This window comes from Brassica rapa, chromosome A03 (genome assembly GCF_000309985.2).
Source record: "Brassica rapa cultivar Chiifu-401-42 chromosome A03, CAAS_Brap_v3.01, whole genome shotgun sequence".
NCBI lineage: Eukaryota > Viridiplantae > Streptophyta > Magnoliopsida > Brassicales > Brassicaceae > Brassica > Brassica rapa.
The window spans coordinates 5,342,947-5,366,721 of record NC_024797.2 but is presented as its reverse complement, the minus strand read 5'-3'; the positions used below and the strand labels follow the sequence as shown (position 1 = coordinate 5,366,721).

Below are 23,775 nucleotides of genomic sequence, written 5' to 3'. Positions count from 1 at the left end.
TGGGCCCAATACAGAGCCCATTCAGTAATGGTCTCCTTGTCTGTGTTGTGTAGTTTTAGCCAGGTTTTAACAACAGTTTTCAGCTTGCAAGTTTTTAGTTTTATTTAGTTTGCTTGTATGGTACGTCTGCTTAGTTGTAAAGCTTAATTGTTGTTAGGGAGACGTAAACCTCAACAATTGTGAATCAAATTCTCTCTTTATTTCAACCTAAGAACTTTTACAGTTTGGTTTTTGAAACAGAGAAAATGGACAAGCAAAAGAAATGAGAGAAAGGTCAGAGCTTAATGGCAGAGTGGATGGCGACAACTCCACCAACAAGGTTCTCGTACTCCACCTTCTCAAATCCTGCATCCCCTATCATCTTTGCAAACCGCTCCTGCATTTATTTTTATTCAATCTAGCCATTACAAACAGAGGCTTAAAACTTAAAACGACACTATCTAAACTTCAAACCCATCTTCTTACATGAATCTAGCACAACCATCTACTACAGATTTGATCACTGCATGTTACTAATGTTGTTCAACAAACCCACCAGTTAACAACATCATTTTTATCCAAATCATCCAAACCATGCAGTAAACAATCTCTATAGACTAATAGGAAATTTTCCAAGAAAGGTAACAAAAAGTTGAACCTGAGGAGGAAACCGACGAACACTCTCAACCAAGTACTGGTAAGAATCCCTGTCACCGGCAATTAGTTCCCCTAAATTTGGAATTACCTGGAACGAATACAAATCGTATCTGCAACACAAGAAGAAACAAAAAGAGATCCCATCAAAGAAAAATAAAAAAGATTTAGGGACATGCTTACTTCTACTGTTCGACATCATGTCTAATCATCAAAACTTACAGTTCTTTGAAGACCGGAATGTCAACATGGCTGAGCTCAAGGCACAAGAATCTCCCTCCTCGTTTTAGTACCCTGACACAGTGTGAAGACTGTTACAAGATCATACATAAACACTGAGACATGATACTACATTCCAGACACACTTAAATCAAGTTGGTGTGAATATGTTTGTGTACCTGTAAGCCTCTGCGAGAGCCTTTTCGATGTGCGTAACATTCCTTATCCCAAATGCAATAGTGTATCCATCCATTGAATCGTCATCGAAACTCAAGGCCTCTGCATCTCCTTCGACCCATACGAGTGACCTGTTGTCACTTAAACCTATTCAAGATAGCAAAGGAAGCTTGAACTCTTTCATACAAAGCAAAATGTAAACGATCCAAAGAAGACGCAAAACAAACATCAGAGGTTTCACCTCTCTCCGCAGCACGTTGTTTCCCAACGTTCAACATGTTGGGGTTAATGTCGCATACGTAGATCTGAGTTTCTTCAATTGAAGCCTCATCAACTTTCCGCAACGCTCTTCGTTTGACACTGTTAACAGCATCAAAGATCCTAAACGCAACATCACCTGCACATTAGAGACAACCCCTTAGCAATATCTACGACAAGAGTATAGTTAAACAAAGATCAGTTGTATGGACTAACCCGTTCCACCGGCCACATCAAGATGCTTCATCCCTGCAAATGGGCTAAGCTTCCCAACGAGTCTGAAATAAAAAAGACCACCAAAAGTGCCATTTTTGTCATACAAGAGGATATCATAAAACAGTTGTGATATAAAAGTATCACCACAATAGTGTAACCTTTCCTTCCATAGCCGATGCAAGCCAGCGCTCATGACATCATTCATAATATCATAACTGGAAGCTACATTGGTGAAAACGTTGCTAACCAACTTGCTTTTCTCTTCTTCCTTTACTTGTTGAAAACCTGAGAATCAACCATTGTGAGGTTAAACTCACACAGGAGAAATCATAATCTGAATACAAATGATCAAAGTCATCCAAAAGAACACTAAATAGGCAAATGAAGAGAGGGAAGAGAGTGATACCAAAACTTGTGGCATGGGAATGAAGGGAAGCAAGAGGGGAACGGTAACTCAAAACTATGCTCCCAAGCCTCCTCCTGCTGCTTAGTAATCGAAGTGCCATAGCTTGTATAGAAAGTCTGCACGCCGAAAAGAAAAAACCAAAATCCTAAATTTTGAAACGTAACCTTCAAAATTTAAGCTCGAGAACTAACGAGGAATCAAGAGTAATAGAAATGGGAATCTAATTCATGAATAATACCTCCGAGATCGAGTCAGTGCAGACGTCGTGATGTTATTACAGAACATACCGGTGCCAGAACCAGACCAAAGTTTGACCGAGCGAGAGAGTATTTGACTCTCTAATCGCGAACGGAGTACATATTGGGCTTTTGTAAATCAGTTTAGGCCCATTATGAGCTTTTAAAACTGTTAATTAATAATGGGACCCCAATTAGTAAAAGATCATTTTGGTTTTACGCCGCCGCGTAAAACAAATCGCCGCTCAAGGCAACGGTTATGGTTGAAATTGATCGACGATTGTTTGGATCCGCGATGGGGGAAGACGAAACCGAAGGAGAAAAACTGACCTGCGACGGAGGAGGTCAAGTGAAAGTGACGAACTGGTTTACACGTTAGTGCATTCAACTTTTTTTTTCTAATTTTGTTTTTGGCATGAGGGAGTATGCGTTAATTTAGCTTATGGGGGAGGGAAGCACGATTAATCATGCCATTCGTAGAAATTGAAAACTTCTCTACTTTTTTGAATTTGCAAGTCTGTCTACTGAAATTTTAATTTATAATTTTTTTTTCTATAGCCAAGCTCAATCTACTAATAATAATTAAAAAGAAAGAAGATAAAACTAATAATGGGATTAAAACATTTTGATTTTGTCTCCACCTGAAAAAGCGGCAAGTCTCACCACAAAGTTCGTTTTTACTTTCTCGGATCATCACATTTTCCTCTTGTTCCCTTTTCCTTTCTTCGCATCAAAGAGAATTGTAGAAGGATGCACGCAGCATTGCACCTTGTTCTTGACAAAATTCTGTAAAAAAAAGGTATTATCTTTGTAATAGTTCCTGTTTAGATTATTTACAGGGACAATTGATTCATAATCCATGTGACAACACAAACAATTTGATTTGTAATCTTGCCTTCATGCATCGAGTTTATATCGTCCAGCTCGTTTTTTTGCATGTGGTGGGGGTTCGATGGCCTCCAAATCAATCTTTTTTTTTTATTACGAATCTAGCTGCATGTCCATCTCAGATATATGAATCTACTTGCTTGTGTTGAAGAGCATGGTACCTTCATTATGTTTTGTTAGAAAAATATGCAACGGTAGAAGCTTCGTGTCTCATTTACATCGGTTGTTTCATCTCATTTGCTGTTTTTCTTGTTACATGCATTGAGACATCTAGAGAAGTCTCTTTCTTTAAATCTGCACTACTCCCAGTTTGAATTTTGTCCTTGGAAAAGTCCCAACTCATCACTCGTTAATTATATTCGCAGGTTTGAGTTTGTTTTTGAAGCTAAGAAGAGTTTAAGCTTTTAAAAAGAAGAAAAACTAGAATGGCGACGTTTTCAATGAGAGATTTAGATGAGGCTCTCCAAGGATGTGGCCAGAAATCGTAACCTTCTCTCTCACTCTTATTCTACTTCTTGCGGTATTGCTTCTGAGATCATCTGCATATTTTTAAATCTCCTGGTTGTTGCATGTACAGAGGGATTGAAATATGGCGCATCGAGAACTTCAAACCTGTCGCTGTTCCAAATGAGTCACATGGCAAATTTTTCTCTGGGGATTCCTATTTAGTCTTAAAGGTCGGTAGTCTTTTGTGTTTATATCTCTCGTTGATTATACATAGCTCTTGATAATTTTTAAAACTTTCTTATATAACTCTATCTCACGCCAGACCACAGCGTCAAAAAGTGGTTCCCTGCATCATGATATTCACTACTGGCTCGGTAAAGATTCCAGTCAGGTAACAACACTTTCTTCATATAGTTGCGTATTCTTTAATGAATAAGAATAATGGTGGTCTTTGTGTTGATTAAAACAGGATGAACATGGTTCTGTAGCCGTTATGACAGTTGAATTAGATTCAGCCTTAGGTGGGCGTGCTGTTCAGTACCGAGAAGTACAGGGTCACGAGACTGAGAAGTTCCTTTCCTACTTCAAACCTTGCATAATACCTCAGGAAGGTGGAGTTGCTTCCGGGTTCAACCACGTGAAGCCTGAGGAGCATCAGACGCGTTTGTATATCTGCAAAGGCAAACATGTCGTCCGTGTGAAAGAGGCAAGTCTTTTAACAATGTCATGAAATGGTTTTGGTTGGTCTTCTCAACTGATTGTTTTTTTCCCCCATTTACAGGTTCCGTTTGTTCGTTCGACTCTCAACCATGACGACGTTTTCATTCTTGATACAGAGTCCAAAATTTTTCAATTCAGTGGTTCTAATTCTAGTATTCAAGAAAGAGCAAAAGCTCTTGAGGTTGTTCAGTACATTAAAGACACGTACCATGATGGAAAGTGCGAGATCGCAGCTGTGGGTGAGTGAACTTAACTGTCACAGAACAAATGGAGGTTAAGGTTGTCACCAACTTGATTGAGTTTTTAATGACTTTCTTTCTTGTAGATGATGGGAGGATGATGGCTGATGCTGAAGCTGGAGAGTTTTGGGAATTGTTTGGCGGGTTTGCTCCACTTCCTAAGAAATCAGCAGTGAGTGATGACCAAACCGCTGAGTCTGACGGGATCAAACTCTTCAGGTAGAACACCTTTGATCTTGCATTGTAATTAACCAATTACTGGCACAGATGATTATGTTCTGACATGAGGCATGTTTGGTCTTTCTAGTGTGGAGAAGGGACAGACAGAAGCCGTAGAGTCTGAGACTTTGGAGAAAGAGCTTTTAGACACTAACAAATGTTATATTCTCGATTGCGGTCTCGAAGTGTTCGTTTGGAAGGGACGAAATACTTCAATTGATCAAAGAAAGAACGCGTGTGAAGCTGCAGAAGTACATTACTTCACATGCACCAAACCAATAGTCTTTTTTGATGAGTTTTGTTCACTCACTGTCATATTGTCACTCTTAATTTTTTTCAGGAATTTTTCCGTTCGTCTGAACGTCCAAAATCAAACCTAATCAGTGTGATGGAAGGGTTTGAAACAGTGATGTTCCGATCTAAGTTTGATTCATGGCCGGCTACAAGTACAGTTGCGGAGCCCCGGCAAGGCAGAGGAAAAGTTGCAGGTGTAATAGACTATTAGTTATATTAATCAAATCGCTGAAGTTTTAAACATTCCATTGTGAGATGCTTAATCTCTGTTTGTTTCTTCACCAGCTCTTTTGCAAAAGCAAGGAGTTAACGTTGAAGGTCTGGTTAAGACTTCTTCACCTTCTTCTAAAGACGAACCCAAGCCATACATTGATGGCACAGGAAATCTCCAGGTAGTTACTAATTTGTTGCTACATGTGCATTGATATGTTTGAGTAATCAAAACAGTCTTTTGATTGGTAATATGAAATTTTGCAGGTCTGGCGAATCAATAACGAGGAAAAGATCCTTCTCGAAGGAGCAGAACAATCAAAGTTTTATAGCGGAGATTGTTATATATTGCAGTACTCATATCCCGGAGATGACAGAGAGGAATATCTAGTGGGCACTTGGTTAGGAAAACAAAGCGTCGAGGTCAATTTCATCACAGACACACACATATTATATAGATAGCTTCTTTCTCTATATATATGTGCTCACTGATGGTGATATATACAGGAAGACAGAGCATCTGCTATTTCCATGGCAAGCAAGATGGTTGAATCCATGAAGTTTATGCCGGCTCAGGTGCTTCTTCTCATTGTTTCCATTATAGATTCTAAGGTTCATATACATATTGGATATGAATTTATTAGTCTAATCCGTGCAGGCTCGCATTTACGAGGGAAAAGAACCAATTCAGTTTTTCGTGATCATGCAAAGCTTCATCACATTTAAGGTATTTTTTTTTAGTTTTGAATTTGATCTTTTATCACAATCTCTGTAACAATTCGTTTTCAATGTCTCAGGGTGGTCTAAGTGATGCGTTCAAGAAGTACATAGCAGAGAACGAAGTCCCTGATAATACTTATGATGCAGAAGGTGTTGCGCTGTTTAGGGTCCAAGGTTCTGGACCAGAGGACATGCAAGCCATACAGATAGATGCGGTATGTGTACTGAAACTCTCAATTAAACTGCCTTCTGGTTCATCATGTTTAGTACAGTTAATTCAATTAGTATCTGGTTCCAACAGGTTTCCACGGGGTTAAATTCTTCGCACTGTTATATATTACATGGTGATTCTACTGTTTTCACTTGGTGTGGCAATCTAACTACCTCGGATGATCAAGAACTTATGGAGAGAATGTTGGATCTGATTAAGGTAATATGTGTTAATGAGCCTTTTTGTACATTTGGGAGCTTGCCTCCTCATATCTCCTCATTTGCTTGAACCTATGGCTCTTGTTTTTTCTTCTATACAGCCAGATGAACACACCAAGGCACAAAAGGAAGGTATAGAGTCTGAACAGTTCTGGGAATTATTAGGAGGAAAATCAGAATATCCGAGCCAGAAGATCAAGAAGGATGGAGAGAGTGATCCTCATCTCTTCTCTTGCACCTTCTCAAACGGTAAAACCATTTGCCAGCATATGTTCCCGCTTTGTTTTCTCGATCCAAGAATTTATCTAAATTGTTATTTACATTTTCTGATGGGTTTTGTTCTTGTGGATGTTGCTATCTTACCAGAAACTCTAAAGGTAAACGTATGGTTTTCATTTTTGTAAGCCATGTTTATGTTATGATCTTATTGAGACTCTTCTTTCTTTTTATTCCCATATATAGGTTACAGAGATCTTCAATTTCACTCAAGATGATCTGATGACTGAAGATATCTTCATTCTTGATTGTCACACTGAAGTCTATGTCTGGGTCGGGCAACAAGTTGACCCCAAGAAGAAACCGCAAGTGTTAGACATTGGAGAGGTATTTAAGATTCATTCAACTAGATATAGACTGACGTTACTGTTCTTACAGATCTTCTTCCTCATTGTCTTCCTCAACAGAAATTCATTAAGCACGATTTCCTCCTAGAGAATCTAGCAAGCGAAACACCGATATACATTGTAACGGAAGGAAACGAACCTCCATTTTTCACTCGGTTCTTCACCTGGGACTCTACTAAATCTGCAGTAAGTCGCTTCTCTCTCTCTACACTTGCTCGAAACTCTCTGGCTAGAGTCTAACTCCTATCAAGCGCTTTGTTCAGATGCATGGAGACTCTTTCCAGAGAAAGCTCGCAGTCCTAACAAACAAAAAGCAGCTTTTAAATGTAAAAGCTTTACCTCATTTAGTTAGATGTGAGCAAACTCAATCGCTGGGTTTCTGTCTTACATGTTCTGTCCTTTTTTTTTTGCCCAGAAACCTAAAAGGAGAGTACCAGTGTACAGCGGCCGGTCCAGCGTTCCAGACAAACCGCAGCCCAGGTCAAGAAGTGTGACCTCTACTACAGACAGATCACGTGTGAGGGGACGGTCTCCAGCTTTCAACGCACTTGCTGCGAACTTTGGGAACGTAAGCACACGAAACCTATCAACTCCACCTCCTATGGTTGGCCCAATGGTCCGAAAGCTTTACCCCAAGTCTCATGCACCAGACCTCACAAAACTCGCACCCAAATCCGCAGCTATTGCTGCCCGCACAGCGATTTTCGAGAAACCCAAGCCTACTCCTCAAGAAACACCAACTAGCCCCGGTTCATCTGAAGGTCTGCTGCAAAATAAAAACTTTACATTTAAACACCCCAAACTGTTGATTTGGTGAGATAACTTGAGTTCTAGAGCTTAACATTCTTTGCTCTTCTTTTTTGATGTATGAAGCTACAAACGGAGCAGAGACGGCAGAGGATGAATCAATGAGCAACATTAAAGAAGAAGAAGCAGAAGAGGAAAGCAACCTCCCTACATTCCCATACGAACGCCTCACAACCGAATCAGAGGATCCTGTTCCAGATATCGACCTCACTAGAAGAGAGGTCAGATTCTTTTAAACACTCTTAACACATATTACAAGATTCGTTAGTTTGGGGTTGTGTGTTAATGGAGACAGCTTCTCTTTCCAGGCATACTTGACTTCAGCAGACTTCAAGGAGAAATTTGAGATGACAAAGAGTGAGTTCTATAAACTACCAAAGTGGAAACAAAACAAGCTCAAAACGGCTGTTCAATTATTCTGAACACACTTCTTCCCTCATGAACTCAAGTCTTCTTCTTCTTCATCATCAACTTAACCCCAAAACCCGTAAGTTGGATCCATTTTTCGTCTTATCTTTACTCTTATTGATAGATTTGCTTGATAACTCAAAGTCTTCATCATGTTTTGATGCAATGTTTATCTATTGATAGACCAAGAAATCATGATTAGCATGTTTAGTATAGTCTTAATCATTTCTTCCTCTTCTTTTGCAGGGGAGGGCATCATACATATTTCAGTTTTGAGCTGCTTTCAAATAATCAAATATATACATTCTCTATATATTTTTATATATACATAATTCAATTTTTTTTCTAAAATGATACTTAGGATTACATTTTTGTATTTGTTTGTTTTATGATCTATCAGATTATCAGTGTGGCTATGGTCTGTTTTTTTTTTCCTGGGCTTGACTTTTCTCTGTTGGTTTAATACTATTATTGAAGAAACAATGTGAATAAAATCTAATCTTTAATCAGGTGGTCAGTAAATCTTCATTAATCCCATGTTTTAAAATTTTATTTTGTCACTTATTATAATAACCCAAATAAAACGGAGTATAAAAAAATAAAAAAAATAAAAAACGGCAAAAAGTGAGAGGAGTAGTGAAGACGAAGTAGAAGTAGAGTAGAAGCGAGGGTGGGTGTATACGGTGATATCGATCTCGTTAATTGATTCTGATAGTTTCGTTCTGTACTATTATTATCCATGGCGACGGAGCGTCCTTCTTTTGAGCTCGCCAAAGGCATCAATGGCCTCGACAAAATCATCCTCCGCGAGTCTCGCAACCGCTCCGCCGAGGTATCCTCCCTTTCTCAGGCTATCTGTAGTTGCTGCTTCTGCTCCGCCGAGATTGATCTGATATTTTAGATCTTTGGTTAAGATCGATCTTCATTGCGATTGTTGAATCGCTTAGATCCTAGCTCGAGTGATGTGTTATGTGTGTAAAATTATGTGCATTGCTTAGCGGAAGAACCGGATCTGCGCGTTTATCTTGCTGATGAATCCGTAAATGTAAGCTTAATCTATGAGTCTATAAGGTAAGATAAGAGTTTTGAGAAACCGTGGGCGATGATAGATTGAGTAAAATTAACAAACAGTGTGAGAGAGCTCTTTGTATGATTACTTTTCCTTTAATTTTAGTGATCTTGATTGAAATGCAGGTATACTTGTATGGTGGACATGTGACTTCTTGGAAGAATGAGAATGGAGAAGAGTTACTTCACCTCAGTAGCAAGGTGATGCAGATCAATACCATCTTCCATCTCATTTAAGCTTTGAGTTTCGTTTTCACCATTATGAAAAAAATTGTTTCAAACTACATTAGGAATGCTCAAGGAAAGTGGATTTGTGGAGAATACAAAATGGTGCCTAAAGATGTTTGGATGCTAAACATTTATCGTTATATGCATCTCATGTTCTTTCTCTGTTTGGTTTTAGGAAGTTGATGAAAGATTTGTGGAAAAAATTGTTTAAATTTCATTCTTTACATCGATTGTTACTTTAAAGGAAAGGAATCTTCACTTCTTTAGCTTAATTTCCTAAACAAGTATGTGAATGAATTTGATAATTTTTTTATTTTGCAATCTAGTTAGTGGTTTGCTCATACCAGAGTAGTTTTTGTTTTGCCTGGTTACGTGAGTGTATGAGCTCAAAGCAATAGAGATCTGATACCATGCTCTATGCATTGTGCAGGCTGTATTCAAGGCTCCAAAACCAATCCGTGGAGGGATTCCATTATGCTTTCCACAAGTAAGTGTATATTTCTTCCTTTGTTAGTTCCATTTTACTGTTCAAATATGCTCATGAAATTATGTTTTTTGTGCGTGCAGTTCAGTAACTTTGGTACACTCGAACAACATGGATTCGCTAGAAACAGGATCTGGGAAGTCGATGCTAGCCCACCTCCTTTGCCAACGAATTCTTCTTCTAATGCTTACGTTGACCTGATCCTAAGGCCAAGTGAAGATGATCTGAAGGCATGGCCTCACAAGTAAGGTTCTTCAAAACTCGGCTCTTTATATCTTCTTAGAACAGTATGCATGCACGTATTAAGCTAGAAATGTCTACATAGAATCTTGGGTACTTTTTCTTCATCAACTCTCACAAAGAAAAAGCTGAAGGACATTACTTACTATCATCTCGGTGTGTATTCATTTCAGTTTTGAGTTCCGGATGAGGGTGGACTTGGGATCTGAAGGAGAATTGACTCTGACATCTCGTATCAGAAACACAAACTCTGATGGAAAGCCGTTTACATTCACATTTGCTTATCACACCTATTTCTCTGTCTCGGACATCAGGTAATCTCATTTTGACATTCATGTATTTTCATGCCAACTAATTTCGATTTTACAGGTCATTTTTGAAAGCTTCCATTGTCTTTTTTTTTGTCTTTTTCCCAAAGTGTGGACCTATATTGTATTAAACTCGTACATATTTGCTTGTGTTCAGTGAAGTACGGGTTGAAGGATTGGAGACGCTGGATTATCTAGACAACTTAAAGAACAGAGAACGTTTTACGGAACAAGGTGATGCTATAACTTTTGAATCCGAAGTAAGTTTGCAATCCCAATCCCTCCGTTCTTTCTGAGATATTTATTTGTATCATCACTCAAAAAAAAACTTTTACTTGTTCAAGACTGACAAGATCTACCTGAGCACTCCTACGAAGATTGCTATCTTGGACCATGAGAAGAAGAGGACGTTCGTTGTTCGTAAGGACGGGCTTGCTGATGCCGGTAAGACGTAAAACTTGTTTTATATACACTATATCACGAAGCAAAAACTAAGTCATACTCATATTTTCAGTGGTGTGGAATCCATGGGATAAGAGGTCAAAGACGATATCAGACTTGGGAGATGAAGATTATAAGCATATGCTTTGTGTTGAAGCTGCAGCTATCGAAAGGCCGATCACATTGAAACCGGGTGAAGAATGGAAAGGAAGACTCGAGCTCTCCGCGGTTCCTTCAAGTTACTCCAGTGGACAGCTTGACCCCAAGAAAGTGCTCGAGTGATACTCCTCCCTTTCTCGTACAGGTAACTTCAATTTACTTTTCTTTGCCTTTTATATTCTGTATGAACCCTTTTGCGTGTTTCAAACTTCAAAACATACAAATCTTTCGTTTATATAAAATTATAAACAGAATACTAGTAGTTTTTTCCTCTATTTTACATTTTTTGTGTTAATTTCCTCTATTTTACATATTCTGTCATTTGCTAATACCATAGGGTTGATAAAGTTACATTTGGATTGTGCAGTACGATGAAGAAATGAGTGAAGGGTGGTGTGAAGATGTTCATCGTATTATTATACTATAGAAAGAAACTGAGTTTGAATAAAAATATCGATGTGGATGAGATGAGACTTGCACTCGTTAAAGTATTTTGATTTCATTATATTTAAAGGTACATTTGACCATCAATCAGTGCTTGTGTCTAGCCCTTTGTCCGGTCACAGATCCAAAGGTATTTCAAACATCTCACACGAATCGTTAATTATATGTGTGTGATCTCCATGCTCTAACTTGTAGAGTAGGACTTAGTTGAAATTGGGCTTTTTTTCATTTTGCGTTTTGCACTATACATTAGAAGTAAAGGGGGTGTTAGAGACCTTACCTATTTCCATTCCAAAACATCGTTATGGTTTAGATAAAATATTAAGCAAGTTTGATAGGAAAAGAAAAGACAGGATTTCAAAAGATTTAATGCCAGAACTTGAGGCAGATTCCAGCAGGTACAACACCAGTTGTTGACGATCTCTTGCTCTGTATACATTCTGAGAATGTATCCACAAGCTGTTGTCCCAAAGAAGACAGATCATCCTTGAAAGTCTCTACAAAAACCTTCACTACTTTAACTTCTCTATGAGTAGCTCTTAAGCTATACCATGACAAGAACCTTTCCCTGAAACTCTTGTCTATATGCCCTTCTTGCTCTAAACATCTAATGGTCTTCACTACACGACCTAAGTCTTTATCTCCTCCTACTCCATTTTCTGCTACATTGGTCTCAGGTTTCTTGGTTGATGTTCTTGATTTGAATCTTTTATTCCCTCCTTGATTGCCGTTAAATGTGTCTCTCTTGCAGGGTGTTATTACAAACAAGTCTCTTCCCTCTATCTCGTTGACTTTCCTTTTTAAGACCCTCTCCTCTTCAATCTCAGATTCTACTTCTCCTGCACTACAGTGTTCAGCGTTGTTATTGTCACTATTTTCTTTGCAGCAGTTTTTACTGACATGGTTGGATTCATCTTCAGCCAAAGATGGATTACTACTACAAAGACCACTGCTAGAGTTCGTCAAATGGCGTTGCCTGTTCCCTGCTTCCTCTCCATCATCCTTCACACCTGTGATCCGGTTTTGCGAAGAAGAAGACGGCTCCTCGGAGTCTAATCTCACATTGACTGATCTTGCTTGAATCTCTTCTACTCTCACGCTCATCTTGTCACCTAACAAGGACTAAAGTCAAAACACACTTCAAAACAAAAGTAATGTCTAAGCAGAAAACTAACCTTGTCCTGAAACAGATTCTGATGGTGGTGAGACCATTTTGTCAAGAGCTTCCATTGCAAGAGAGCACAGCTTCTGAACTTGTGATCCCGAATCAAATCTATTGCCGATACCTCCAGCCATCTTCATCTCCCAACTCACTAACGGACCCACATCACCCTCCAGCTTCTTCACCGCCTCATCCATGAGTTCCAACAGATTCTGATACCTCCTTGTACCTCTCAACATCTTCTGTCCTAAAGAAACACGGTAACAAAGAACATCTACACGCCGAGTCTCCTTAGCCACTTTCACTTGCTTCCTCCAGCATCTGTAAGTTCACACACATATTATTACACTACACTCTCCAAACAGATGTCTTTTTCAAATTACTAACAAGAATCTTACCCAAGCAAATCATTATCTTTGCCACAAAACACGCAATGAAACCTACCATCAAGACCTCTTACATCATCATTACACCCAATCCCATACCCATCTTCCTTGAAAGCACACTCCAAATGACAAGACAAACCACAACCCTCACAAGCAATCCATAGACTCGGATCTTTGTTATCATCAAAGTTCTGACAAACACAGCAAGAACATCTTCTACAAAAGGTATCTTCACTTCCGAGCGCAGCTCTACAAGCTAAATTCTCGCAGCAGATGATGTAACTAGTCGTCGTCTTCTGTCTCTTCCTCCTCGAGCTTTTACGGTCAAGACAAGAGGTTTCACCGAGAGGACGAGAGACGAGGTTCAGTAGGTTTTCTATGAGTTTTGGTTTGTTAAGACCAGTGTACTTCCTCTCTTTACCCATCTCCGCGCATATGATCTTCATAATCTCGTCCCGGCTCCACGAGTTTAAAAGCTCCGAAGCTTCTTCTGGCTGCTTGGACAATGCGTGGATCAGTTCTCTTCTCTCGCTTACACTCAAACCTTTCTTTTTAGGAAACTCAGTGCACACGACACCTGCAAAGGGAAAAGCACAACACTTTAACCCTAGAACAAGTGTGGGAAGAAGAACAAAAAGGGGGATCGATTTGTGATTTTTAATGGGTAAAAGATCATTCAAAGTTTAAAAACTTTGTCAACGAAAACGATAAGTCTCAACAACCCATGAACCAAAAATTTCAACAATGACGACGAACGACGAATCCAATGCGAGAAATAAAGCGTTTAAGTTCATATATGAAACAGTTCCGACAATTAAAACGACGTCGTGTTAGCGACCTACTAAAAGCATCAACCAATAAACGCATGAAAGTAGAACAGTGAGAAGACAAAAGACGTTCACGTCGACATGAAGAAGAACTCGTACCTTGAAATGAAGAAGGATCCATGTCTTCTTCTGGGCCCACATTACTATCAAAACGCCAGATCTTTGAGAGCTGCAGATAAGTTTTCCGACAAAGAATAAAACATAAGTTAAAAGTTAAGAACCCATCACAAGTTCACAACAAAGTTCTATGAAAAAAACAAGGGATCGATAAAGCTCAGATTTTTATTTTTCAAATTATTTTATTCCAAAATTAAAATATTTAAACAGCCAAAATGCAAAACCATGAAGCTCTCATTCTCTTAAAGAACATGTATAAAATGAACATCTAGACATAGATTCCAGGAGTACTCGGTCTTCGAGCTCTATAAAAGAGCCATACAAGAACAAAACATTGAGAATTTTAGAATATTAAAAATAAAAATAATAGTGTATAAAAATAAAATAAAATGAGGATTGGTTCTTTGTTTCACCGAATGAAAAACTTCCAACAACAACATCGAACAAAGAAAAGCTTATTACCGAACCAGCTTGCATTTTTTCTTCTTCTTTGTGTTCTTCGTTCTTTTTGTTTTCTTTGGTCTTTCTTTCTTTCTAGGTTATCTTGTGGAAAAGAAAATATATTCCCTCTTTTTCTAGATGTTTCTATGACAGAACCCTCTGATGAATCATCTTCTTCTCCGATGAAAGCTTTTTTTCTTTTAAGTTCTTTAAAGTTTGGTTTTATTCTTTAAATATAAAGACAAAAAAAGTTGTAAATATCTGATAACTTCACGTGGTCTCGAAGATATTATACATTACATACATACACAAATGCTTTGAATTGACTGGCAACCAGTGCTAGGCTTATATATACATAACTTTTTATTAATATATCCCAAGATATTACAGAATATTCCAATAATGATACATGAACTAAAAGAATTGACTACGTGTAGAACAACTTGAGATCGAAATAACATTGACACTTAATTAGTAAATACTTAGGTTTATGTCATTAGCAGTTTAGCACCCTATTTGGTTAGTAAATATTTATGTTACGTCAAAAATCCCATTGCAAACCATTTGAATTTTATTTTGTTAAAATGTTATATAAGTATTGATTAACTTACATAATTTATTGCCTCAGTTTTAAAAATGTATCCACTATGTCGGTCACTCTACAAATATAGCTTACTATTTAGCTATATATAGTACGAATAATGATATTAACACTTAATAGATGTCAAAAGTTAGTAACATACTGTATTAATTTCCCATAAAGAAGGTAGGTCCGAAAACCAAGAAAGGTACTACTTGCCATGAGATGGTGTTATCTTATTAGCATAGTGCATACGATTTCTTCGACTACTTCTAGAGCGGATAAAGTTTTGGTAAAAGATAATGTAGTAAGAAATATTCGATTAGGTAATTATGCTAGGATACACAAACTAGTGATTTGGAATAGAAAGTTTACGGTTAAAATCAGTGTTTTAAAACCCGATCCGGACCTGCGGTCAAACCGGTATATCCAGACCTAAAACAATTTAGTAAGGATTTTCTAAAAAACATTTTTTTTAACAAATTCGGAGATTTTTTCTATGTAATTTTTTAAAAAAAATTTAGTGACTCTGTGCCAAGTTTTAGTTAAAATCAATGTGTAGTCAAATAATGTATTTATGGTGAATGAAAATTGAAACTAAAACAAAGTTTTAAATATATATTTGATTCTGTAAATAAAATTTGATATCATCTTATATTTTTTAATAGTTAATAATATTATGTTTATATATGTATTACAATTTATTAATCTATTGATTCATTATCCAACTACGGTCGATCCAATGATTCAGTGATTCAAAGTGTAATCCGATTTCGTGTCCGAATCGGGTTTAAAAACATTACAGGAAAGAAAACGAGAAAATCACATTGATATATTATTATGTCAAATAAATAAATATATATATATATATTTAACAATATTAAGTATAGTGATAAAAGTATAATTTCATTTGTATTCTTATTTCTAAAATGATTTTTTTGTTTATAAGATCACTGTAATTTAGGTTAAAGTCGTTAATATATTTAATCAAAAGATATATAAGAAATTAATTTTGAAGTTGTAAATAAATGGCTTATTTCAACTTTAAGATAAGTTACAAATACGGAATTTTAACTGGTATTGTTTACAACTGCAGTATGAATTTGGTAGGCTAGTAAGAAATAGCTTTCCACTGAGTTTGTGCTTTGTTTAAAATAAATACTAGAGTCGATCATACATCTATCCTATACTAAAAGGAAGATATCATGAATCCTAAAGTTATCCACGTAGGATTAAATAATCCACCAATCAGCACATTTCATTTATTTACATCAGACATGTTGGGCTTTCGGTTTGGGCTTCGTTTGTTTTTTGCCAAATTACACACCAAAATGAGTGGGCCTGAGCTTGGGGTTCATTTGCTGTTTGCCCTAAACTTAACAACGCATGGTTCTTCTTCTGAGAAGACGAGATATGGTTGAGACTAGACGTAACTCTTCAGCTTCCAAGAGTTTCCCTGCTTCTTCTTCATCCCCTGAATTGTCTTCTCATCTCCACTCCCTACCAAGCGATCTAAGGTCAAGATCCATGCTGCTATTAAATCTGTATGTTAGATCCGAGTTTCGTTGCGGTCCGAGCCATGTCAGAGTCTCAGACAGCTCTAAAGAATCAGCCACAGTCATGGGTCTCCTCTGGTTTGTTTTTTTGTGTTAACCTGCAAGTTCATATTCAGAGACTGATTTCAATTATATTCTGTTTGCAATAAGGTTTTTAATATAACATGGGCGTGTGTACATCAGGAAAGAAGCAAGCTTTGATATCTTTATCTGATAAGAAGGATTTAGCTACTTTTGGCAAAGGTCTTCAAGAGTTAGGGTATGTCTTATTTCATAATTTTTAGTTATGTTTCTGTCCTAATAAGTGTGTATGGATTGAAAAATGATTCCTTTTGTCCATCTTTAGATACACTATGGAGGAACTGCCTCTACCTTGGAGAATGTTGTAGTCTCTGTCACCAAAGTGGAGACGCTTACTCATTTTTCTGAAATTGAAAGTTTCATTCTTTAGCTGGTGGTAATGATTAAGCAGTTGAGTTTGGTATATTAAGCTTACCTCTCATTTTGTTTTTTTTTTCTTCTCGAAAAAGCAGCTTGATGGCCGTGTGAAGACTTTGCACCCAAACATACACGGTGGTATCCTTGCTAGAAGAGATGTGGAGCATCATATGGAAGCTCTTAATGAGCATGGCATTTGTGAGTTTGGACATTTGATTAGCCTTTTATTTTCTAAGGTTGAGACAAGTTATCTGTAGTATTCAGGTGGGATCAGTTTTTAGGATGGGATTGAGAACATCGACATTGGTGGTCCTACTATGATTAGAGCAGCTGCTAAGGTATACATATGTGCATATGAAACTTATTCCTTATATTCATATCTTGATGATAAATGTTGTTGGACAGAACCACAAAGATGTCCTCATCGTTGTCGATTCAGAGGATTATTAAGCTGTTTTGGAGTATCTCAAAAGAGGTCAGAACGACCAACAATTCCGCAGGAAACTTGCGTGGAAGGCCTTTCAGCACATTGCTGCTTACGATTCCGCTGTCTCAGAATGGCTATGGAAGCAGACTGAGGGAGTACGTGCTTATTTTTTATGTGATCCTCCTTACACTAGATCGAGATGCAGTGGCGGATCTAGAAAATATTATGAGAGGGGGCGAATAAATTAATTAATTAATATATTTATATTTAATATTATTGTATAAATATTTTTTTATTTATATATTATATATATCTATATTTAAAAAAATTTGCAATGGCTAGAATAATTGTTTTGAAAAGGACTATAAGATGAATTCACAAACAAAAAAAAATGAAATAAAAAATAGTAGAATAAATTGTTAAGGAAACAAAATAATTAAAGGAAATATAACGTAACTATGTGAGGAACAAAATGGTATGACAGGTAAACGAGAAAGAAATAAAATCAGAAAAGGAAAGTGATCATATAATTAAAAACCACTTAAAGAGGCAGATGGAGATTCGAACAGAAGACCAGTGGGGGCAAAATGAAGTATTTTACCACCTGAGCTGAAGAATCTTTAATAACTACCATGTACATAAACTAAAGTGTAGTTGTTTGTGGGGGGCAGCTGCCTCCTCCTTGGACACTGTAGATCCGCCCATGTCGAGATGTATTGGTGTCGTTTCGTCTTTGTTTCTTATCCCCTGTACCGCTACGAGGTTAATTGATTCACTGTCATTAATGCCTTTCTTAACTCTTTTGATTCAGTGCAACCACGATTTCTCCTTCAATACTTCTTCCCTCTTCCCTTTGTTCAAGGTGGTGCATCTACAACCATAAAAAGGTTAGTCTACTTAAAAAAGTTTTTTTTTCCAATAAAATGGCGAACTCACGCTCCAAGCTGCCATCACAGTCAAGATCATCTTGGAATGGGTCTGATTACAGAGGAACTCAAGCGGACATAAATAAGCGTTAACGAGATTGAAGGGAGCAGTGGCCATGTTGTCGATGGTGATCAGCATGTCAATACTACGTAGATGGTTCAGACGGCGGCTACAGCGGCTTTGGGAGTCAGAAACCGCGTGAAGTACAGGCTCGCACTGGTTCCACTCTATCAGTCTCCCTTCTTCCTCTGTGCCACTCTCCACCTTCCAGTGAAATCAACAACCTGATATCTGTTTTGATAATAGTTCAAAAACTTTTTATATTTGTTGTGATTATTTTCCTTTTGATTTGGTTGTTCTGTTTTTTTTTTGTTTCCTTATTGTTTCTACCTAAGCTTTATGTGTTAGTACCGGATAAAGAGCATCCCAATAACAAATTTGTTGCTTCTCTTTGGGTGGCATTCTGGGATCTCTCGCATTTATTATATGGTTTTGATGATTTATATATTGAATTGCTTATTTTGGAAAAAAAAACTTTGTCGGTAGAATACTTTTGTCCACTCAGACGCAAAAAACTCACTTCTCTGATTTTTTTTTTCCGTTAAATGGTGATCTTTTGATCTTTTCGGTGGGTGAAGAATCTCTTATATACTAAAGCGCAAGTCGCCTGACGAATCAAGTCTTGACACATGTGCATATATTTTTTTAAAAAAAATATCAATTAAAAAGTCTTCTTTCGATCACATTTTTTAGCAACGGTAAAAGTTTAAAGCCATAAATTTCTCATATCACTAGCAACACGTTCAGATTTTTTTCAAAAAAAATCATGTCAACTATAACTTCCAAATTCCAATCATGTAACGTGTTCTGATAGTTACTATCTCTTATATAGCTTCCAAGCAATTTTCATTTTGTCTCTGAAAATTCCATTAAAATGATAGAGAAACACTACAGAGGTTCATCCTCATACAGAGGGGTATGAAAAAAAACAGAGGGGCCAAAAGGCATACCTCAACACAACAATAACCCCCGACCAAAAATAACCAATAGAACAGTGCAAACAAAGAGTTCAAAGTATAAATTTCGACGATTGTCTCCTCTTTGTATCTCCTTGGAACCCAGTAACCTCTTTCAAAATCCCTGAGATTTCGACGCTACCGGTATGGGTCACTCTTAAGAACATCCCAGATTCATGCTTCTCTAGGTTAGGCATTAGCCACATAGCATCGGGTTTGGGGGAACCGATGTTAACACACAAGCCACGCTTAGATCCTACACTTATGGGAGAAGCAAAAATTTTAGTGGAAGTTGAGTTAGATAAACCATTCCCAAAGCTAATTGCTCTTGATGACAAGCAAGGCAATATTTTTTTAGTAGAGGTTGAATACTCTTGGATTCCTACCGCTTGTGATAGATGTGGAGCACTAGGCCATAAGGAGAAAAGGTGCCTACAGCCTCCTAATCCTCGTGATGCTGCTCCTGTTACTAAGGAACCTCTTGACAGTAATGAAGAGATTCCAGTGGTTGATATAGTTACTTTGGTACAGAATTCAGCCAATACACTTGTGGACCATTTGAACCGTAAGTCATGCTCCCCATCTGCTCACCAAGCGCATGAGACTTTAGGAGAGTCTTCGATTGCAACACCTTCCGAGGTGGCTATTGCCACTCCATTCACCAAATCGCATGAGGTACATTCTACTTCTTGCTCAGAGATTGATGTCACTATCCCTACATTAGCAGCAGCAAGTGTTGCTCTCTCTTATTCACCTATTATGGAAGTCATTCCATCACAATCTATCATTTCAGAGGACCCTGAATCTTTTGTAAATGATCAACAAATTGTCCACACAGCTCAACCCACCCACATTCCACAACAGTTCTATAGGGAATCGGAGACCCCGATAACTTATGGGAAAGGATCTGGTTTTGAGGTGGTTGGAGCATCTTCTAGTTATAATACAACTAGAGGTGGGAGGGCAATTAAACCAACACAAAAACTGCAAGAAATGGAATGGACGAACGTCGGTGGAAGAGGTAAAAAAGGTCGTCGTGGCCGAGGGTACAACAACCACTAGTTTATATATTTCTGTTTCTTTTCTCTTAAGATTCGTTTGTGGATCTTCATCTAGGGTTCCTTTAACTCTATGCTTGTCGAAAACTTTTCAAAACTTATGAGCTAAAACTCATACTTGTATTTCTTTTCCGCATTTTAATTGAAAGCCTGTTACAAAAAAAAAAAAAAAAAAAGTATAAATTTGATTGTACCAGTACCAGTAGGTAACAGCAAGATCAAACCCTCATCAGATCTTTCACCAAGTTTAGACACCAAGACAGAGATCAGATCACAGTCCAAGGTGCATAGGATTTATCCCTCTTTTCTTTTTTTCTTTCCATCGTTTATTTCTTTGTTTTGAATGCAGCACAAAAATCCATACATATATATGTTTGGCCTTTATTCAGATTTATTTTCTTTCCTTCTCAAATTAACATTCTCTAATTCTTTTTAATTCTCTTTGCATGATTCAAATTGAAGATGGTTAAGTATATTTCTACTGCAAATCTTCAAAAGAACTCAGAGTTTTGTATCTGAATCTGATATGAATTGAGTATTTACGTTTGTTATGATTTGAAACGTTTTCAAATATGGTTTTTATAGCATAGCATATTCTTAAAGCCTGTGTATGAGTCTATTATATACAAATAAATAATATATATATATATATATATATATATATATATATATATATATTGTATCTTTGAAGTTCCAGATTACTGATGACCGCAGAAGAAGGGAATGGAGAACAATAACAAAACTCAAGTTCACAAAAACAAATCCAAGATATGTTTTCTTTTATTTTTAATATGACATTTATCTCTTTACTGGGCATCCGATTTACTTTCAAATATACTTTTCATCAAAAGTTTAATTTTTAAGATTCTATTTTAGTTTTAATTTTTAATTTTCATATAAATATATTTATACTTTTAAATACTTATTTACCAAAAAAAATTGTAAACAAAACTAAATGGATCATATACGATATTTTAAATATTTTTTATGTATTGTTATTTATTTCTTATTTTTGATAAAATTTTATTTCAAAATGGGTCTCTGAAAAAAATCAAAAGAATCCAACTAAAGTTCTAAACTGTTTTGTTTCAGGGGACACCATAATTTTAGCTTATCCGTTTATCCAACTCCAGAGAAATGTGACAAAAATAATAGTTAATTTTGATAGAAAAGTAAAATATTCGATATTTATAAAACAAACTAATTTGAATGCAAGCAAAATTCGCCCGTGCATAGCACGGGATGATAATCTAGTGTGATACTAATACCACAGTACATGTTCTTGGTACTTTCTATGCAGAAGTTTAGACACTTGATCGAAAAAAGAACGCAAGATATTGTAGTGAAATTGTAGAAGAAGATGGAACAGAGTGTTGAAATTCTCAAATTGAAGATCTCACCGGCAGTCACGGCGGAGAAGAAGGACACTACCATGAACTACCGTATGAACCGCATAATGAATATCCCCTACAACCTGATCACATGACCACGCAACTGTTGTGTTAGTTATCTTTCGTTCATTTGCTCTTTTATCCTCCAAACTGTATATACAATAGAAGAAACAAGTTTGTATATACATAAATTCACAATCCATGACACATGCTACACAATATTTTATAGTTTGATGTTGGTTCTGTCAATACAAAATATATTTTTTTTTAAACATACAAATTCTGTCAGTTTTTGGTACGTGATGTTGTAAACTAATGCTTAATTTTTTTTTATTTTAATGGATTTACACACAAATAAATATTTTAATTATCACACTATGATGACATAAGAAAAATTATCAAATTTTAATATACTGAAATATTAAAAAAATGTAAAGATAACGCCAGTATAACAAAACAATAGTTTGTTTGTACAATATATTTATTAAGAATACCAACGGATTTAGGATATGTGAGCGCTCTTCTTTTTTCTTCTGCTCTTTGATTTTTATAAAAAAAATTAATGTTGTATCGCAAATAAAAATATTACTGATTAATAAAATATTATTCTTCCTTTTAGATGTTATGAGGCTGAAGAGAGGCGTGAAGACAGACAGGGAAAGACATCCTGTTAATTTCAAAGATACACATGCATTATAAACCGACATCCAAATATATAAAATAATTTTTGTAATGCTCAGGTTTCATTCTTAGAATATGATAATTTTGATTATTAGAATTACACTTTTCAAATGCATGCTTTTAAATATAAAAATATAGGTTAAAATTATATTTTCACAAAACAAAAATTCAGTAAATTCATTAAATTTTAAGAAAGCTACCAGATCTCGATCCGCGCAACCGCACGAGTTTTTGTTTTCATTTATTTCTATATAAATATTTTGTTTCAATTCTAAATTGGTATATATATTAATATATGTGTCTATCAATTTTTAAAACATAATAAGTTTACTGTACATTTTTTTTATTGAATAGATTATTTCAAACTTTCACATGTATTTGTATCTTCTTCTATATATATATTTTCGGATTATTATTTCATTATTAAAATCGTAACTATATATATAAAGATTAGTAAAATATTATTTTATTGTCATATTCAAAGGTATTGCAACATTTCAAAAATTTAGAAAGTTTTTAAAAAATTAAACTTTTCGCTTCATAGATTTATATTATCGACTAAATAATTAAACATTTAGTTTTTAACTAATTTTTAAAATAAACTATATAGTTTAAAATTTGTTTTCATTGGTTTAAGGTAGTAAATATTAATCATTGTTAGATAATATGATTTTTGTTATTTAAAAACAAATTATAATTTTAAAAGATAACATCAACAAATATTTAAATATTTAGCATATATAGTATTACAACATTAAATTATATATATTTAATTTATATTATCTATAAATCCAATAGATCATCTATTGTTTAAATCCAATTATTAATAGCCCCAAAAAAAATTCTGGTAGACTCAAAATTTAAATGATAAAATTAAATATTAAATGTAACATGACTTTCTAGGAATAGATCCATTAAGTTCATTTTTAAAAAAAATTACACATGAATCAAGGTTGTGACTTCTATTTTAATATATAAGATACATTTATAAACATTCATTAACATTAATGATATATTTACGTATTTTTTAGAGACTAACCCGCCCGTAGGGCGGACCAAACCCTAGTAATAATAATAACTGGATAGTGATCTGCCCGGCGCAGAGTGAACTATTTAAAAAATATTTAAGTTACATAGTTGTAATTTTGTTTAAAATTTTTAGTTTTGTTGATTTTTAAGTTAATAGAAGTTTAATTAAACATGCATAAAACCAGAAAATATATTCACTGCTTTTTGATCAAAAATTG

The 23,775-nt window shown here is 36.0% G+C and overlaps 4 protein-coding genes and 1 long non-coding RNA gene across 20 annotated transcripts; 3 read left to right on the top strand and 2 right to left on the bottom strand.

The window, feature by feature from the left end:
• Positions 1-152: 152 nt before the first annotated feature.
• On the bottom strand, positions 153-2,662 carry LOC103856761 (2-methoxy-6-polyprenyl-1,4-benzoquinol methylase, mitochondrial). 3 transcript variants are annotated; one of them, XM_009133886.3, is made up of 10 exons: positions 2,476-2,635; positions 2,148-2,314; positions 1,910-2,025; positions 1,662-1,788; positions 1,504-1,565; positions 1,271-1,426; positions 1,032-1,176; positions 856-927; positions 638-746; positions 161-376 (listed from the first exon to the last, which is right to left on the bottom strand). In XM_009133886.3, exons 2-10 carry the CDS (start codon positions 2,192-2,194, stop codon positions 275-277), a joined length of 936 nt encoding a protein of 311 aa, XP_009132134.1. In that variant the 5' UTR covers positions 2,195-2,314; positions 2,476-2,635; the 3' UTR covers positions 161-274. The 3 variants fall into 3 exon arrangements, with proteins under 3 accessions (XP_018513371.1, XP_009132134.1, XP_033144580.1); XM_018657855.2 differs by lacking the exon at positions 2,476-2,635 and having other exon boundaries at positions 153-376; positions 1,910-2,054; positions 2,148-2,162; XM_033288689.1 differs by lacking the exon at positions 2,148-2,314 and having other exon boundaries at positions 2,476-2,662.
• On the top strand, positions 2,333-8,584 carry LOC103856760 (villin-5). 3 transcript variants are annotated; one of them, XM_033288633.1, is made up of 24 exons: positions 2,333-2,519; positions 3,399-3,517; positions 3,611-3,710; positions 3,803-3,871; positions 3,950-4,186; positions 4,262-4,439; positions 4,526-4,658; positions 4,747-4,909; positions 4,999-5,146; positions 5,238-5,344; positions 5,430-5,585; positions 5,670-5,738; positions 5,821-5,889; positions 5,960-6,097; positions 6,184-6,312; positions 6,413-6,560; positions 6,678-6,688; positions 6,774-6,914; positions 6,995-7,120; positions 7,198-7,260; positions 7,350-7,695; positions 7,808-7,962; positions 8,050-8,228; positions 8,396-8,584. In XM_033288633.1, exons 2-23 carry the CDS (start codon positions 3,459-3,461, stop codon positions 8,161-8,163), a joined length of 2,859 nt encoding a protein of 952 aa, XP_033144524.1. In that variant the 5' UTR covers positions 2,333-2,519; positions 3,399-3,458; the 3' UTR covers positions 8,164-8,228; positions 8,396-8,584. The 3 variants fall into 3 exon arrangements, with proteins under 3 accessions (XP_033144524.1, XP_033144523.1, XP_033144525.1); XM_033288632.1 differs by lacking the exon at positions 2,333-2,519 and adding an exon at positions 2,708-2,944; XM_033288634.1 differs by lacking the exons at positions 2,333-2,519; positions 7,198-7,260 and adding an exon at positions 2,708-2,944.
• A 136-nt stretch (positions 8,585-8,720) lies between these two features.
• Positions 8,721-11,624, top strand: LOC103856758 (putative glucose-6-phosphate 1-epimerase). Its single transcript, XM_009133883.3, has 9 exons — positions 8,721-8,981; positions 9,344-9,418; positions 9,876-9,932; positions 10,013-10,173; positions 10,343-10,483; positions 10,635-10,737; positions 10,822-10,921; positions 10,992-11,222; positions 11,445-11,624. The coding sequence occupies exons 1-8, from the start codon at positions 8,889-8,891 to the stop codon at positions 11,198-11,200; spliced, it is 939 nt and encodes a 312-aa protein (XP_009132131.1). The 5' UTR covers positions 8,721-8,888; the 3' UTR covers positions 11,201-11,222; positions 11,445-11,624.
• Positions 11,625-11,804: 180 nt separating this feature from the next.
• LOC103856759 (protein VERNALIZATION INSENSITIVE 3) lies at positions 11,805-15,026 on the bottom strand. The gene is made up of 5 exons (XM_009133884.2): positions 14,476-15,026; positions 13,996-14,065; positions 13,082-13,646; positions 12,697-13,004; positions 11,805-12,633 (listed from the first exon to the last, which is right to left on the bottom strand). Exons 1-5 carry the CDS (start codon positions 14,488-14,490, stop codon positions 11,888-11,890), a joined length of 1,704 nt encoding a protein of 567 aa, XP_009132132.1. The 5' UTR covers positions 14,491-15,026; the 3' UTR covers positions 11,805-11,887.
• An 822-nt stretch (positions 15,027-15,848) lies between these two features.
• LOC103856757 lies at positions 15,849-22,672 on the top strand. Of its 12 annotated transcripts, XR_004456766.1 has the most exons (8): positions 15,864-16,668; positions 16,774-16,849; positions 16,937-17,047; positions 17,124-17,366; positions 17,434-17,614; positions 18,267-18,342; positions 18,412-18,652; positions 21,757-22,672. It is a non-coding gene; the product is annotated as an uncharacterized LOC103856757 (long non-coding RNA). The 12 variants fall into 12 exon arrangements; XR_004456761.1 differs by having other exon boundaries at positions 15,849-16,668; positions 16,937-17,366; XR_004456765.1 differs by having other exon boundaries at positions 16,215-16,849.
• Positions 22,673-23,775: the final 1,103 nt, after the last annotated feature.